This window comes from Erythranthe guttata, chromosome 14 (genome assembly GCF_056151865.1).
Source record: "Erythranthe guttata isolate IM_541 chromosome 14, IM_541, whole genome shotgun sequence".
Lineage (NCBI taxonomy): Eukaryota > Viridiplantae > Streptophyta > Magnoliopsida > Lamiales > Phrymaceae > Erythranthe > Erythranthe guttata.
Genome location: NC_142546.1, coordinates 3,161,975 through 3,178,652, shown reverse-complemented (window position 1 = coordinate 3,178,652; position 16,678 = coordinate 3,161,975). Strand labels below are relative to the sequence as shown.

General features: G+C 37.2%; 2 protein-coding genes across 2 annotated transcripts; both read left to right on the top strand.

Annotated features, from left to right (window-relative positions):
* Positions 1-2,286: 2,286 nt before the first annotated feature.
* On the top strand, positions 2,287-4,543 carry LOC105954387 (uncharacterized). The gene is made up of 2 exons (XM_012978056.2): positions 2,287-3,283; positions 3,792-4,543. Exons 1-2 carry the CDS (start codon positions 2,539-2,541, stop codon positions 4,274-4,276), a joined length of 1,230 nt encoding a protein of 409 aa, XP_012833510.2. The 5' UTR covers positions 2,287-2,538; the 3' UTR covers positions 4,277-4,543.
* A 6,010-nt stretch (positions 4,544-10,553) lies between these two features.
* Positions 10,554-14,619, top strand: LOC105954426 (nuclear transport factor 2). Its single transcript, XM_012978097.2, has 10 exons — positions 10,554-10,967; positions 11,149-11,285; positions 11,409-11,546; positions 12,151-12,430; positions 12,524-12,759; positions 12,912-13,080; positions 13,206-13,327; positions 13,444-13,509; positions 13,667-13,730; positions 13,938-14,619. Exons 2-10 carry the CDS (start codon positions 11,175-11,177, stop codon positions 14,237-14,239), a joined length of 1,488 nt encoding a protein of 495 aa, XP_012833551.2. The 5' UTR covers positions 10,554-10,967; positions 11,149-11,174; the 3' UTR covers positions 14,240-14,619.
* Positions 14,620-16,678: the final 2,059 nt, after the last annotated feature.

Here is a 16,678-nt window from a genome sequence, read left to right as displayed (position 1 = left end):
AATAATAATAATAATAATAATAATAATAATAATAATAATAATAATAATAATAATAATAATAATAATAATAATAATAATAATAATAATAATAATAATAATAATAATAATAATAATAATAATAATAATAATAATATAATAATAATAATAATAATAATAATAATAATAATAATAATAATAATAATAATAATAATAATAATAATATATATGTCAATAATAAACTTTAGGCTATAAATTATTAAGATGGTTATCTATCTATATAATAGAGTTAATTGCATACACCCCTGCAAAAAGTCTAATTGCCGAAAGAGTTCATGTATTAAAAAAATTAGCATACAAGTGAAATTGGTTTTTGTTTCAGGAAAAATAAATACTCAATCTTTCCTATTTTATTTGTCATTTCTTGAACGTGTATTAAAAAAATTACTAAATGTGTATGAATTCTAGAAAAAAAATTCTAATAAAAGCGACTAAAATACACTTTCGGTGCCGTAATTTTATGTAATAGATGTACATATAAATGTACACGTATTATATAAGCGTGTGTAAAAGTTGATTATTAGCAATACACGAGTATGATAAGATTATATTTGGTGAAGTAGACCAGGTGTAAGTTCAAATAAACCATCGTATGAGTCGAAATTAGTTGTACCGATACAATTTTGAAATTTAAAAAATTAGGAAAATCTCTTCCGAAAATCCAAATACTATTCTATCTAAAATGTACAAAAATAAAAATATTAATACTAGATCTCCCCATGAGTAGTAAAGTTATGCTATTATAATTAAAAAAAAAAAACCAAGTGCCCTAATAGAAGATTCTAGATTGTTATTAAATAAAATCAAACAAATAGAGATCACAATTAGCAGTGACGTGTGGCTTAGTTGCGCCATCCAAGTATTGTGTGCTACCGTCACAGAGCTGACATGGCGGCTGGCTGCCTATATCAATATAAACATCCACGTGTACTACAACTTTGCCACATAAGGTGGGGTTTTATCCTGTGCTTCTCAGCCTCGTTCTCTCACCAATGATATTCTTCCACGTTACATTTCAGATCAAAGCTAGCCGGCTTTTAAGATCCTACACCGAGTAAAATACACCGGGTAGATCTTTATTATTCATGTACACACAAACACACACACACCCACATTGGTATGTGTAAATCAACGGTAAAAAATCACCCGATGTAACCTTCACCGGATGTAGAATAGATAAAACCAAGCTAGTCATAAAAAAGGTATGACGTGTGGCTCTACCATTTGATCTCGTCTGCTTTGTACTTTGTAGTAAGACAAATAAAACAACACTTGTAGGGTAATTAAACACACACCTTTGCAAGCAGCTGACATGGCACTATATTCCATGTGACGCCAATGCCCATTGTCCACGTATCCTCCTATTTTGCCAGGTAAGATGACCTTTCATCCATTGATTATCCACTTTGTTCATAGTAAACAAAGTGAGTTGGGTTGGCTGAATATCGCTATTAAACTAACCCAACTCAGCCAACCGACTTTGATAAATATTGAAAACGATCATCAATCCAATTTAAATGGGTTAACTGTTAGTTTACATCCAACTCTGTAGCTCGGTTGATGGATTGGTTGATTACAGGGTTTAAATTTCAAACCATTTTCCTCGATTCTAACAAAAATAAATCAAAGATTTTGTATTTATGATGATTTGTAAAAGAATTAAATAATATACTACATAATAATAGCGCACCCGAAATCCAGCTAAGATAAACTCGGGCCCCACTAAAACCAATCGCCCGCATTTATGTGTCGCGATCAATTTACCGCCACGTGTGGCCCGATGCGGAACAAGAACTGACAAAGGCCTGGCCCGAATCCGAAAGGGCAACATCAAATATTCCCCCCCCCCCCCCCCCCCACCCACGTGTCCCCGTCCGCCAAATTGCGCGCCAAAGAGCAAAACCAGATCCTCTTCCATACCAACACGTGTCGCGATCTCGTGGCTCCTAAGCAGGTGCCGCTCCCATCCCTCCTTACGTGGCAGCGGGAGTCCATGCAGGGCCCACCCTCATCCTAAATTAAAAAGCGGGAGATTAGCGGCCACTAATAAGGGGATTTAGGCAATTGCAAAATTCCGTACTTAACTCTAAACACCCCCGTTCTCCTCGGCGCTGCCCGTCTCTCCACGTGGCGAAAGCCCACCTCCCCTACGTACGCCCTCTCTCTCTCTATCTCTCTCTCGTCTGTCTTTAATTTTTGTTTTTCCCAAACGTTTTTTCAAACCTAGTCCACCCGTATAAATTCACTTTTGGGGGTGGGAAAATTTATCACTCAACTTCATTCAATCCCCCGTTATTCAAAGAGAGAGAGAAAGTTATATATCTAGAGAGAGAAGAGAGAATTCAATAATCCCCAAATCTAAAAACAATAGAACTTCCTTCAATCCCTTTATTTAGAGAGAGAGAGAGAGTGTTGTATATACATATGTAGAGAGAGAGAGAGAGAGAGAGAGAGAGAGAGAGAGAGAGAGAGAGAGAGAAAGTTTTGAAAAAGGGGGGAAAAATGGGGAAAGTGTGTGCAACAATGGAGGGTATGAAAATACCTAGGGAAGAAGACAAAAAAGGCGACGGACTCGAGCTGAGTTTGGAGTTGTCCATAGGCGGTGGCCGGTACGGAAAATCGGAGAATTCTCCAATGGCGGAAACACGCGACCCGATTTCGAGATCCGGGTTCTCATTCGGGTGCGGGTCGGGGGATCCGCATAGGAGGAGGGAGATTCAGGCTGCGAAGAGGCAGGAGGCGCGCCACAAGAGGGAGGAGAAGCTGAAGAAATCGTCAATGGCGGATGATGGTAACAGGCTGTGTTTGGAGGCGCGGAGATCCCAATCCAGGGTTCGAGACAGGGAAGCTAGAGAGAGAGAGGGTTTCTCGGAGGGGAGAGAGAGGAACAAGACCGCGGCGAATGGGCTGAGCCTATCCTTGTGCACCGAGAACAACAAGATTCCTGCCCATAAAATGGAAATGGTGGGAAGGGGCTGTTTGTTTCCAAATCCTGCCTCCGGGAATCCCTACGGCATTCCGTCTTTGGGGCTAAGTGTCGGGGGAGGAGAGAGAAATGATGGGAATAAAGGGGTCCGTTCGGTTTCTTGTAGGAATCGGAATTGGAATTTGTCGCTGGATTGTGATTCCGAGTATAGTAATAATGGGGTAGATGATATTGGCAGCTGGAAATTAGCGGTGCCAAACAAGTCCTTGGTTGAACAAGGTTCTTCCGCTGTTTCTGATTATCCCACAACTTCCCACAAAGGTATTAATTTTGTCCCGTGTGTGTCTTTTTTTGTGCGTGTTTTTTTTTTTTTCCGCTCGTTGTTTGGGTTGCCCTTTCTTGTTGATGATGCTAAGTAAAATTTCTAACTGAATGCTGCTTCATATTTCATCACAATGAAAAACTATTTCGATTATTGATCGGATATCGTTTTATTTTTCTTGAACTTTTTTATGAACTTGTTCAAATAATGGGATTTTATTGGCATTTTTTTTGCCAGCGCACATGTACTAAGAAAACAAATAAATGTGTATGGATTTTGAGAATTTTTAAATCAAATGACTAAAATATCCCTCTCCTTTTAATTTGAAATATAATAAGAAAACTTTCAAATCCACAAATATTATGGCAAGGAAAGAAGTATAACACCACCATTCCCATCTTTTTTATTTTGATTTGATCTTTGCTACATTGGATTAACATTATATATCTAAAGCCTAGAAAATTTTTCGATGCAATGCATCCTAAGAATGACAAGGCGCATTTTCAGGTGGGAGTAGCAGCGAAACTGGAAGCCACTCCAGCCCGTATATTTACCGAAATGCCCTGGATCATGCCAAGGCCAAAAGCAACGACTCATCCACTCAGGCAAAGCTAGAAAAGTTGTTAAAATCGGAACAAACCAATAACACATGCTCCCCATATGATCTGAACCAAGCATCTTCTTCTATGATGAAAGAGACAGGTGTCAGTCCTATCGAAAAACATCCTAGTCCACCGAACAACAACAATAGCCTTAACCTAAACCTCAATGCAGCTCCGGGCCCGCGTAATATGCCGTGTGTCTCGGCCACAGGAAACGGTCCCCACGGTAGAACGGTAACGGGATTCTTGTATAAGTATAATCAAACGGAGGTCATTATAATGTGTGTTTGCCACCGGAGCTTGTTTTCTCCGGCGGAGTTTGTGGAGCATGCTGGCGGTGTTGATGTGTTGAACCCGTTGAGGCACATTACCATGATAGCGCACCCTTGAAAATGAGTTATTTTCTTTTTCTTTTAGAGACTAGTAGTTATGTAGTTGTGTTGGGCAATATAATTTCCAGTGAAAGAATGTACTTTAGGGTAATAGGAATTAGAGAGACCCAAAAAATCACGATCTCATGTTTTTGTTTTTGTCGATATGAGATTGTGGTGGCGTTTGCAAAAGCTTTTGAAAAAGAGATTAGAAGTTTTTTTCTTTTTCCTCCGGTGTGATTTGGAGTGACTCCAAATGTAGTTTTTACTTTATTTTCTTTTAAAATAATTAGTTTATATATATATATATATATATATATATATATATATATATATATATATATATATATATATATATATATATATATATATACATATATATATATATATATATATATATATATATATATATATATATATATATATGTGGAATTTTTTCCTTACAGATAGCACATGCTAATATTCTTCAAAGAGTGAGCTACTACACTATGTGTACATTCTGAATTTTAGGTCATCTAACAAATTTATCCATTCATCGCTGAAGATATTGAACGACAGTATGATTTGCAAATAAATTAGCTACTCATATTTATATAACTCCACCTCGTCAATAAACTGTGGTGATCATCTTAATCTAATGGTTAGGAGACACCAGCTAGAGCATTCTATGATTTCTTAACAAATATATACAAAGTAGTATTCTAGGATATCTTCTAAAATCATCTAAGAATTTCTGCAAATCTACAATTGGCCTTAAATTGGTCATCTTCTATTGGGTTTGCTTGTTGGATGGATTATACTAAGCCTTCTTGGATCCATGGAAAATGGATGGCCGATGACATTTGATGGTGTAGGATCTACACCCTCAAGACCTCCTTCCAAGCCCAACTTCCTTGACCGAAAAAATCCATTGAACGCCAATCTTTCGCTTGTGAAGATCAATTCGATGAACGGGAACATAGATATAAAGAGACGCAAAGAGTTTGAAAAAGAGTATGTGTTATTGATGTTAAACATCATGACCCTAACAGGGTCTTTACATTTACTTATATAGAGAGTTTATAAAATATTTTCTAATTTAGAATCCATTTATTCGTCTGATTACATTGATTATTCAATTACTCATCTTTAATTTACATGTTTTCATTATCTATTTAGAAAAAAGTATTTCCGTGTCTTCTACTCATAACGGCTCTTATTCAGATCGCTAACTACTCCCTCCATCGCTTGTTGCATGTTTGGATGAGTTGGCGATCTCAATAACCGCATATCGTAGGGACATAGTTTAGCGAGCTAGGTACTATGAGATTTCTTCTGGCGAGCTTTTAGAAGCCATGTCTTAGATGCGCATTTGCGCCTCTGACCCAATAAATCAATCTCAATTCTCAAACCCATACTTTGTCTTCATGCTATTTAATAAGCTCAATGTAGAGAATTTGGCCCACCTTTGCCAAATTGAATCCCATCAACATTCTCCCCACCTAATTCGACAACATTATTGTCATCTCGAACGCCTTGAAGGTGACCGCGGATTGCCACAAATTTCCTAGGGTTCCCACTGATTCGTCCGAATATGTTATGGATCTTCTAGATCCGAATATGTTGGTGGATCTTCTAGATTCTGCAAATAAGAACACAAAAAAGGAAAACCGGGCTGAGGCCGGAGTTAGCACTCCGACGGCCAAGTCAGTATATTTCTGGTTTAAGAGATATTGAAGAATAAATTGTATATATTTTTTCTTTGGTTTAGAAAAAGGATCCTGCTCAGTTGAATTAATCTCTTACTATTTATAGGAAGAGCTTCTAAGAACGGACTCCAAATACGGATTCCACTTCTATTTTAGTAGTCACCTCAAAAATATTCCAGACTTCCAATGACTATTAAATTAAACTTACCTGTCTTCTCGGTGAATAGTATTATGAACAGTGTTGTGGGCTGTTTATTCCCTAGACTGCATATTCTCTGACATCTTTAACACTTGAGGAGAGGGGCATTAAATACAAGTTGATTGTCTCAGATCTCATAGACCATATCTTGTAACTCTCGCCTTTGCCTTCTCGCTACTGAGAGAGCGACTCACCTCTCGCACCCGCGGTCGTCTTTCGATTAGGTTTCCTAGATAGGCCCAGAACATTGATTTACCAAATCATCTAGTCTGTATATTCTCTGCTGTTCCTGACATTTGAGAAGACCTGCATTAAATGTGAGTCGGCGGCACTGATCCTCTTTATCGATCATATCTACTGCTCCAGTCCTTTCCTCTCGCATGGGAGCTCCTCCTTTCCTCTCGACAACAATTGGGCTCCCGCGAGATGTCAATTATTGGGCCCTTACCGGGCCTTCCTTTAATGGGCCAAGATTTAACTTTTACCGAATCACCCACATCAACCCAAATTGGGGCAGTTCCTTTCATTTGATTAAGTAATGTATGCACGGTTGCACACCTCGTCGACGAATGAGCAGGGGCGAGTCCACCTCTTTGGGAGGGTGGACTCAAGCCCACCCTTAAATTATAATAATTTCCCCATATTATACTATATATTTATTAAGCCCACCTAATATTTATTAATTAGCCACCCAAAATACAAATTAATACAAAAACAGCCCCAATTAGTCCACCCAAAATTCAAAATTATGCAAAAAAACCCTTATCCGTCTTTTTTTTTCCTATTTTTTGATTTTGTCACAAAAAAATCCTATAAAAAATTTCGGGGGCGTTGCATCCGTACCCCTGAAAATTTAAGCCCACTCTGCGAATGAGATGTCTCTTTGAGTACTGTTTCCACCTCCTTGGTGTAAAAACAGATGGATGGAATGTGTACACATATAATCAAATATTTGGGTTATAGTTGCCAACAAAGCGAAATTCAGAGGAGGTAAGTGCAAATTACTCGAAAAGAAAATGTCGAACGGATTGAAGGGGATAATTACACATTTGGTCTCTATATTATATACCAAAATTGAATTTAGTCCTTATATTCTTCTTGCCACCATTTTAGTCCTCAAATAAACCATTTGTTTACACTTTAAGTCGACCGTTTAATCTTAGAGTTAGTTTGGATGGAAAAAGCAAGTGTGGAGCGCATGACAATACACTATAACCCCTTTTTACATATATTGTTTATTTAGTCACAATGTCATATTATTCTTACAATTCCGTCCAAATAAAAAAAATTGAATAAATCTGCTAAAAAGGTGAAATGACAAAAATACCATAGGAAGTTTTTTTAGCAATTTGTACATTATATTTTATTCATAAATATTATTTATTTCTTAATTTTTATATTTTTTAATCCAAAATAATATAATTAATTTGAGTATACCAAATTTTATTAGATAATTATTTTTAAATTTATAAATAGTATTTATTTAGCAATTATTAAAATAAAAAAATATGTAAAGAAAATTAAACATATATTTTATTTAACAAAAAATGTTTTTAGTTGTGTATACAATGAAATCGATTTTGCCTAATTTTATAAATACTATGCTATTTTTTTATTTCATGTTACATGTATTTATTCTTTAACATTGTTTTAATAGTACTTCAAATTTATAAAAAAAAAACCTACACCGCCGGTGAGGGCTCTCCACCAGCCACCAAACGACGGCCGCTATAGTCCTCTATTTTATTCTTCTTCTGCCGGTGGTCAAGGACTCCTCCCCCTCCCCTTCTTCAAAGAAACATTTCATCTTCTTCCTCGTCGACTCCCCCTTTCGTACCCCCAAACAACTTCTTCATCGACCAGTCCAGATCGACAGCGCCGGTAACCGCCTTACGAAGACTACATATCATTCGCCGAAACCACATTGAAACCGCCATCACCAACACCCTCTTGGTTCAAAAAATTACTGCACTGTAGTGGTGTCAAGATTTTCTTCACCAAATAAAGATTATTTTTCAATTTTTTATTGTGATTCTTGGATTGGGCAAGAACAAGAAATAATCTCAATTTATTTCGTCTTTCTATGAATATTTACAGATCAAATTGAACAAAAAATGAGAAAACAAAGAATTAAGAAGAAACTGATATTGGGAAGGAGGAGCATGTGAGAAAAAAACATAAAAATTACAAATTCAATTATAAAGTTCATTTTTTGGACGAACTTGTAACATTAAAGCCAATTTTGGCTAGTTAAAAAATAAGGTAAATTACAACCAACCCCCTGAGGTATGGTCAAATTATAAAAACCCCCCTCTTGTTTGGGTAATTACAACCACTCCTCAACTATAAAATTTAGTGGAATCTTCTAGATTATATGAAATATTATCACTTTTATACCCGTTTTATCCTATTCGAACTCCACATTTTGAAGCAAGATGATCATAATATGTGTTTTTTGGCTTGTATATATCAGATTGTGATGCATCAGAAACTGTATTTTTACGCAAAATGAGTACAAACTAGAGCATATTCCATGAAATCTAGATGATTATGTTGAATTTGACACCATAAGGGTGGAGGTGTAAGAAAAAAATCATAGTTGAGGGGTGGATGTAATTATTCAACCAAGAGAGTTTTTTTCGTAAATTGACCATACCTCAGGGGTAGTTGTAATTTACCCTTAAAAAATATAGTTAGATAAGGGGTCTAAATGTGTTCTTTCAGCGTTCTCACTTGATATTTCCATTCAAATAAACCCCAAAATCAAACGATAGACGAAAATAGTTAAACAAATGGCTAATTTTAGGACCACCATGGTTATTTCTATGCTACATCCGGTGAAGGTACACCAGGTGGTTTTTTATCGTTGATCTACACACACCAATGTGGGTGTGTGTGTGTGTGTGTTTGTGTGTATATGAATGGTAAAGATCTACCCGGTGTAGCATAGTATAAACCGACTACCATCGTGGCAAGAAAAATATAAGGATTAAAGTCAATTTTAGTGTATTAAATCACACTTTGCACCCTTAAATGGAGTCTTTCGACACTTTGCATCCTTAAAAAAAATAATAATAGCATTTTGCACCCTAAAAAAACCATAAATCATTTACAATACACCTTTAATTGAATAATAAATGATAATTCTTTTTTTATTGGTTTTTTGTTTTGTTGCGAAATAATAAATTAAATTGCTATTTATTCAATCTCCTACCTATTTTCGAGCGCACAAAGTGCAAAAAAAGAAAAAACACATATGATAATTGAAAAAAATATATTTTCTTACAAAATAAAATCAAATAAACTTTTTATCACTAAATTATTCCATTGATAGATATTTTACTGTAATTGGTGGAAATATTAGGTAGAAATATTTGGAAGAAAATATGATTTTTTCAGATAACTTAATAACGAAATCGGTGAAGGATTTTTGTTTTCGTAAAAAAAATATAATTTTTAAACACCACTAAAAATATTAAATTACCTTTATTGGCTTTAAAAACTCATGTGGAGTGCATTATGCATAATACATTGTGTTTCGAAGGTACAAAGTGTTATTAATTTATTTCGAGGACGAAAGTGCCAAAGTAGTATATTTCAAGGGTGCAAAATGGGATTAAGCCATTGTAAATGGGCTAAAAGTGTAATTATCCCGAGCCGAGTAGAGCAATATTGATAAATTAAGTAGACCAATCTCTGGCGTTAGGGCATCTCCTATGTGTTGGGGAGGGGGTGGGGTGGGGGGTGGGCTTAGGTGTTTAATGTGTAGGGGTGGGGGCTGGGTGGGGCTGGGGTGGGGGGTTGGGGTGGCTGAGGGTGTCATTTGAGCCCAGGGAGGAGCCCTGGGCTCTCACTCTCTCATGCCTCACGTGTATCTCACGATGCAGGCTTTTCTTCCATTTTTTTCTTCTTTTTTTTTTGTTTTTTTTCCTTCTCTTTCTACATTACTATTTCTTTTTTTATTTTTTTCTTTTGTTTCTTTGTATATTTTATTTATTTATTTTAATTCTTTCTTTTTTTCCTTTTTTGTTTCTTTCTTTTTTCTTTATTTATTTTCATTTTATTATTAATTTCTTTTATTTTACTTTAGTTTTCTCGTTTTTTTTCTCTAATTCGATCTTTTTAATTTAAAATAGTAATTTTATTGTAAATATTCTATTAATTATATTAACATTACGTGTTATTATATTACAAAGCATAGTTAAAAAATGAAAATATAATAAATAACTTAATAATAGCACAACATAATTTAAAAAATCAAATACTCAAATTTATAGGTAAACACTTAAATAAAACTATTACATAAATTTATAATTAAACACTTAATTATTATTATTATTATTATTATTATTATTATTATTATTATTATTATTATTATATGGTGAGAGTGGTGTTGGAAAAAATTAGAAGAAAGAGATCGATCGGCTGGACGAAAAATAGGTTGGGGTCGGGGTCGGGATCGGGGGAGCCCCGGGGGAGCCGCCCCCCATCGACAGGAGATGCCCTTAGTATAAATAAAACTAGAAAAAAAAAAAAAAAAGAGAGAAAAAAAAAAAAAGAAACTAGAGTTCAAGTATCCCTTTCTCGGTCACACATATATATATATATATATATAAAATAAGTCTTGAGAAAACCCTTTCTCCCACCTCCCGCCCCTTCGAGATCCACCGCTCCTCCTCCATTTTAAACCCTAGATACCACCGTCGGAGCGTGCCAAATACTCGCCGGAATTTCAAGTTTGATTAAAAAAAAAAATTACAAGTAGAGAGAGAAACAAACCGACGCCGGTTTCTCTCTTTCCATCGGATCTGATTCGCATCCAGGTATGAGTGACTCGATCCGAAGATTCTTACCTCGCGCATACGCTCGTAATATGTATATGTATGTATTTTTTTCTCAGTAGGACGAATTAGATGAAGAAAAATTTAAGCACTAGGGTTTATGTGTGTGGGCGAGAGAGTGATTTGAGCTCAATTTTCATCTGGTTATGGATTCTGTCTGTAGGCCTTTTTTTAGATCGTTGATCAGTGATGGCAGCGGAAGCAGCAGTAGTGACGGCGGCAGCGGAAGCAGCGGCAGCAGCGGCGGAGGTGGTTGCAGCGGCGGAGGTGGCAGCTCAGATAGCAGTGTCCCCTCAAGTTGTGAGTGACGTTTAATTTATTTATTATTATTTTTTTTTTTTTTGGTTTATGGGGATTTGTCCTATTACAAAAAATGTTTATTTTTGATTGATTTAACTTGTAGTGAATTTTGTTTGGTGATAGGTTGGGAACGCATTTGTGCAGCAGTACTACCACATACTGCATCACTCACCGGGGCTCGTTCATAGGTTTTATCAGGACAACAGTAAGCTCGGTCGCCCTGAAATCGATGGCTCCATGAGCATCACCACCACTATGCAAGTAATCCCTCTCTCTTTCTTACGCTTTCAGTGTCGTCTCTTGTTTGTTATTGATAATTAGTATATGAAGCTTATCTGCTCGAAATATTTTGTTTCCGTAAATATGAAAATTATAAAAAGAGTTAAACTTGGTTCATATTTTTATTTATTTGCCTTTTCTGAAGATACCATGTCGTCCTTCTTTTCATCATCCTTTGGGTTATAAATTTTTGTGCCCTGCTATTTCAGTGATGGAAGTAGCAATTTTTTATTGGGGTGTTCACAAAACAAGTGAATATTTATATACTTTAATTAAACCAACATAAATTGGAATATAATCATTGGAATTCCTGTTTAAATATGCTAGAAAGGGATTGGGCTATAAGTTTAAACTTTAATGTAAGTTTAAAATACTTTTTTTTGTTAGAATTGGAAATTTTAATAAATTACTAATATAAAGTACACTGTTTTGTCTGTGTGTGTTAAAAAATAAAATAGTACAGTACATATTTTTGGTTGTTGGCTTGCTTAAGCGATCAAACGGTGGTTGCTTGAGGTGTTAATTGATTTGAATGTAACAAGGAATAGTTTTGTTAAAGTGTTTTTTGTGTGATTTGACCATGCAGGCGATCAACGAGAAGATAATTTCACTCAAGTATACCGACTTCAGAGCTGAGATCAGGTCGGTGGATGCCCAAGAGTCGTTTGACGGTGGAGTTCAGGTTCTTGTAACTGGCTATCTAACAGCGAAAGACAATAAAGTTAGCCATTTTGCTCAGTCCTTTTTCCTTGCTCCACAAGACAAGGGCTACTTTGTTTTGAATGACATGCTCCGATATGTGGACACTGTCGCTCTCAACCCGGCATTGATCACTGAAGTTGTCGTGCCTATTGCTGCAGCGCCAAGTAACAAATACATTTCCGTACTTTTTGGATTTTGTTGTGCTTTTCGTTACTGTTTGAGTTGATTTTTTTTTTCTTTTTTTAATTTGCTGTCAGTACCTGCTGATCCAGTTCAGGAGAATCATGTTTCCGAGCAGAGCACACCATCTGCAGAGGAATCTGTTGCAGGAGAAGTTTACAACCCACCTGAGAATGGAGATGTTGCAATTGCTGAAGAAGAAGAAGAAGAACCTGTAGCTGAAGTTGTTGATGAAGTGCAGGAAATTGCGAAACCGTTGGATCGATCCAGTGCCAAAATTGAAGAAGCCCCAAAGAAGACTTATGCCTCTATTGTAAGTTGAATTTTAACACAGGCCTACTATATCGTACAGCTTGTACTAGATTTAAGCTGTTTCTATCTCTACCATGAGTATATCAATATGTGGTATCATTGTCTTGCTGCCTTGTATGTAAGCTGAAACCTATTCTCGCGTTATTATTTCAGGTGAAGCATCTGAAGTCAAATGCTGCAAGTTTCTCGCCTCCACCAGCGGCTCCCCGAAAAGTAGCACCAAAGACCATCGAGCCGGTGAACCCTACTTCTGTTCCAGCACCTGATAGACCAATTTCCAGTTCGAATTCTGTTGATAATGAACATATCCAAGAGGGTGAAGGTATGATATGATTAATTTATCCCATCTTTAGCTTTACAAACTTGTCATATCTTTTGGTTGAATTGCTTTTGTTGAATGATCTTTCTAATATCTGTCAATGTTTTGTGTTTCTCTACTTTATACAGCTGATGGTTACTCGGTTTACATAAAGGGCCTTCCGATGAATGCTACCGATGCCATGCTTGAGGAAGTATTTAAGAAATTTGGGACCATCAAGAATGATGGAATTCAAGTTAGAAGCAACAGGGTATGATCCAATCTATTATTCTTTTAGAAATTAATCGAGAAATCATTGATGCTTATTGTCTCTGTACGACTATTAAAAATTACACAATGAAACCAGCCTTGATATTTTTGCTGCAGCAACAAGCTTTTTGTTTTGGTTTTGTGGAATTTGAGGAAGCAACTTCTGTCCAAAAAGCCCTCGAGGTACGTGGTCTTCTGTGATTGGATGCATAATAATATGGACTTGTACTCTTTAATCTGGGGTTCCTTCTACGAACTTCAGTTCCTTGGAGGAAGCCTGATGATTGAAGAATGATTGGATGCATAATAAATTGGACGCTTTTATCTTAATATATTTCAGGCTTCTCCAGTAGCAATTGGTGGACGACAAGTCTTTGTCGAAGAAAAGAGGTCTAATTCTCGAGGTAAGTGGACTCTATAGGAGAGTACAATCTATGCATTTTAGCCAGTGATGCATTTTCATAAGTCAAAACACACAAGGAAATCTTCCGAAAAAGTAGAGCATCATAAGAAATGGAAATATTATAGAACTATTGACTTATTCTGAATGCAAATTAGTTGATACCCTTTCTTTTAAATGTTTTATTAATTTTGTTTTTCTTGTGTTGCAGGGAATAATAATAGGGGAAGGTATATATCTGGAAGGGGTTCTAGTTTCAGAAACGAGGGAGTTAGAGGGCGCGGAAACTATGGTGGAGGTGGTAGGGGTTACAACAGAGGCGGTGATTTTAACGGCAGGAGTGAGTTCGGAAACAGGGGCGGAAATCGAGGCGGATCATCAAACCGTGATGGATATCAGAGGCCCGAGAATGGTGGCACTAGCAATGGAGGCCGTGTGAACCGACCTGCCGGTGGTGGAATGGCTAATGGCACAGCAAAGAATATGACACCTCGAGTTTCTGCTACTGCTTGAGGAAATTGTAGCTTATTAGAGGGTAGTCTACGAGTGGTGGTCCGAAATAGGCTTTTCTTTGTTTTAATTTCGACGAGTTTTTATCTAGCGGGGATTTTTATTTTTTTTATTCGGCACTTCCATTGAAGGGTCACTGTCTGAATTTTTTTTCGTCGGCTCTCCTAACTAATTTATTTCACATTTTTCTCATTTGTGGTCGTAGTTCATTGGTAGGCGAGATATATAGTAGATTCTTTTTGGTAGTGTAGTGCCAGCCAAGGCCCCGGAAGAAGAAAAAATCGTAACTCGTTGGGCATGTTTTCGGTTCTTTTGTATTTCGATACAATTGTGTTCTCTTTTTCTTTAATCAATCTCTTTAAGAGCGAGATCTCTTTCACCTATGATTTACTTGTCTTGCTGCACTTCAATTTTACAGTTGATAAACTGTTAATGCTGTCATTACCAACATACACATAGGGTTTTTGGCACTTTGCACCCTTGAATTACATTCTTTTGGCACTTTGCACCCTTAAATTGCACAATTGGCAGATTGCACCCTTTAAACATAAATTGTTTCGCACTTTGCACCTCAAATCACTTCTGGCTTAGAAAAATTACCTGCAACTTATTGAAAACCTGAAAGATGGGCAAATTCGCAATTCTCTAATCATCTATCCTCTTCCCCCAATTCTTAATCATCGTTCCACCATTTTTATATTTCTTCCTATTAATCAAAAAAATCATAGATTCTTCTTACCCGTTTCTATTTGCCATAATATGTAAATTCTGAACCAAAACTCAAGATTGGTCAGAATATATAGACAAGAGTCCGATAACACACCTTCAAAAAATCAAGTTTTATTCCATGGTAACGCTATTTTTTTTCTAATAATTATGCAGATCCAAACTATTCAATGGGAGCACAAAATCTTTCCATCATGAAACTAATAGGCACCACCTTTCTACCACCAAATAAACTTCTCAGTAGCCTTATTTTGTCATTTGACTATTCAAAAAAAAAAAAAAATTGAGGACTCGGCCTAAAATTTTCAGTTACATTATTTTTCATACTCAAAAGAAAAAAAAAAGTGATTTTATTATTATTGTTTAGTGTTTATACCGATTTTACCATTGAAAGAAATGGTGATGATGCTAAAATATAGCTCACCGGAGTAGTGTAGAAAACAAGCTGGGAGATCAAAGCTGATCAGTAGCTAGTCAACTTGATGATCCTGAGGTCCCTGCGAAAAGAGCACACGTGAACTAAGCCGGGGGTTGATCCGGCGGAAACACCTCCGACGCTCAAGTCAGATGTACGGATTGTAGAGGTAGTAGAGAGAATAAAATTCGGAATTGATTGTAAATAAAAATGAGAACGTACCTTTACAAATGAATAAAACTTCTATTTATATGTCGTTGATTGAGTTGGGCTTATTTTGTTGGGCCCAAGCCTTACTTTGAAGGTGCTTGGGCTTTCGTGTAATGGGCCCGAGTACTTTCGTGTATTGGGCCTAATTGTTAAATAAATTGGGGCCCATTGGGTCGGCCCAATTAGGTATATCATTAAGCCCCCCAACTCTCGATTCGAGATGGGGACTTGTCTAGAGGTATCCGGGTCGTGTCGAGAGTTAATTGCGTCGTCTATTGAATTGTTTCCGTTGGTGGTGAATTAATTCCTTAATTTAAATAAGGGATTATTGTATTTATTTGGCAGCAAGGTATATATTTAAGGGTTTTAAATAATATACCAGGGCCAGATAAATAGACTCCTTTTGCGGTGGAAAGCGTTAAACTTCAACTCCTACGAAATATATATGGGTATGTATTTTTAATTCTCAGTCTTCTTTTGTGCTATTCTTCTCTTGAAAAATATTTTTTGTGGTAGAGTAGAAAATTTTTTGTTTTCTTGATTGCTTCTCGGGGGAAAAATATTTCTCATGTCGAACTCGGGTAATTCAAAATCTTTGCGGATTAAACTTCGAGATCCGGTTGGAGGGGGCAGGAAAACTTTTGGGACGGTGGGTATGGAACGCGAGAAACTTGTGGTATCGGGTGCGGAAATCGGATCCGCAGTAGAAGATGCACGGAATTTTGTGCAGATGAAGGAGAAAAGGGGGGCTGCTGCTGTCGGCTTGAGCCGCGCCGGAAGCCGAGAAAATATTTGTGTGAGCGCGCGCGTCGAGGCAGCTTTGGAGCCGATGAGCCGCCGGCTTGCACCAAGAACGAGGAGAGAGGAGAGAGAAGCAACAGGCCACGTGGGCCAGCTGCTGCTGGAGGCGCGTCGGAGGTGGGGCAACGCGCGCGCGGGATTGGACCGTGTCCCGACGCGCGCGTGCTGGTTGGTGGTAGTGGCAGTGCTGACGCGCGCGCGCTACCCAATCAAGGGGCGCGTGCGCGCGCGTCGGTGGCGGATGGTGGGGGTGTTGGTGACGCGCGCGTGCTGGGGAGATTGGGAGCGCG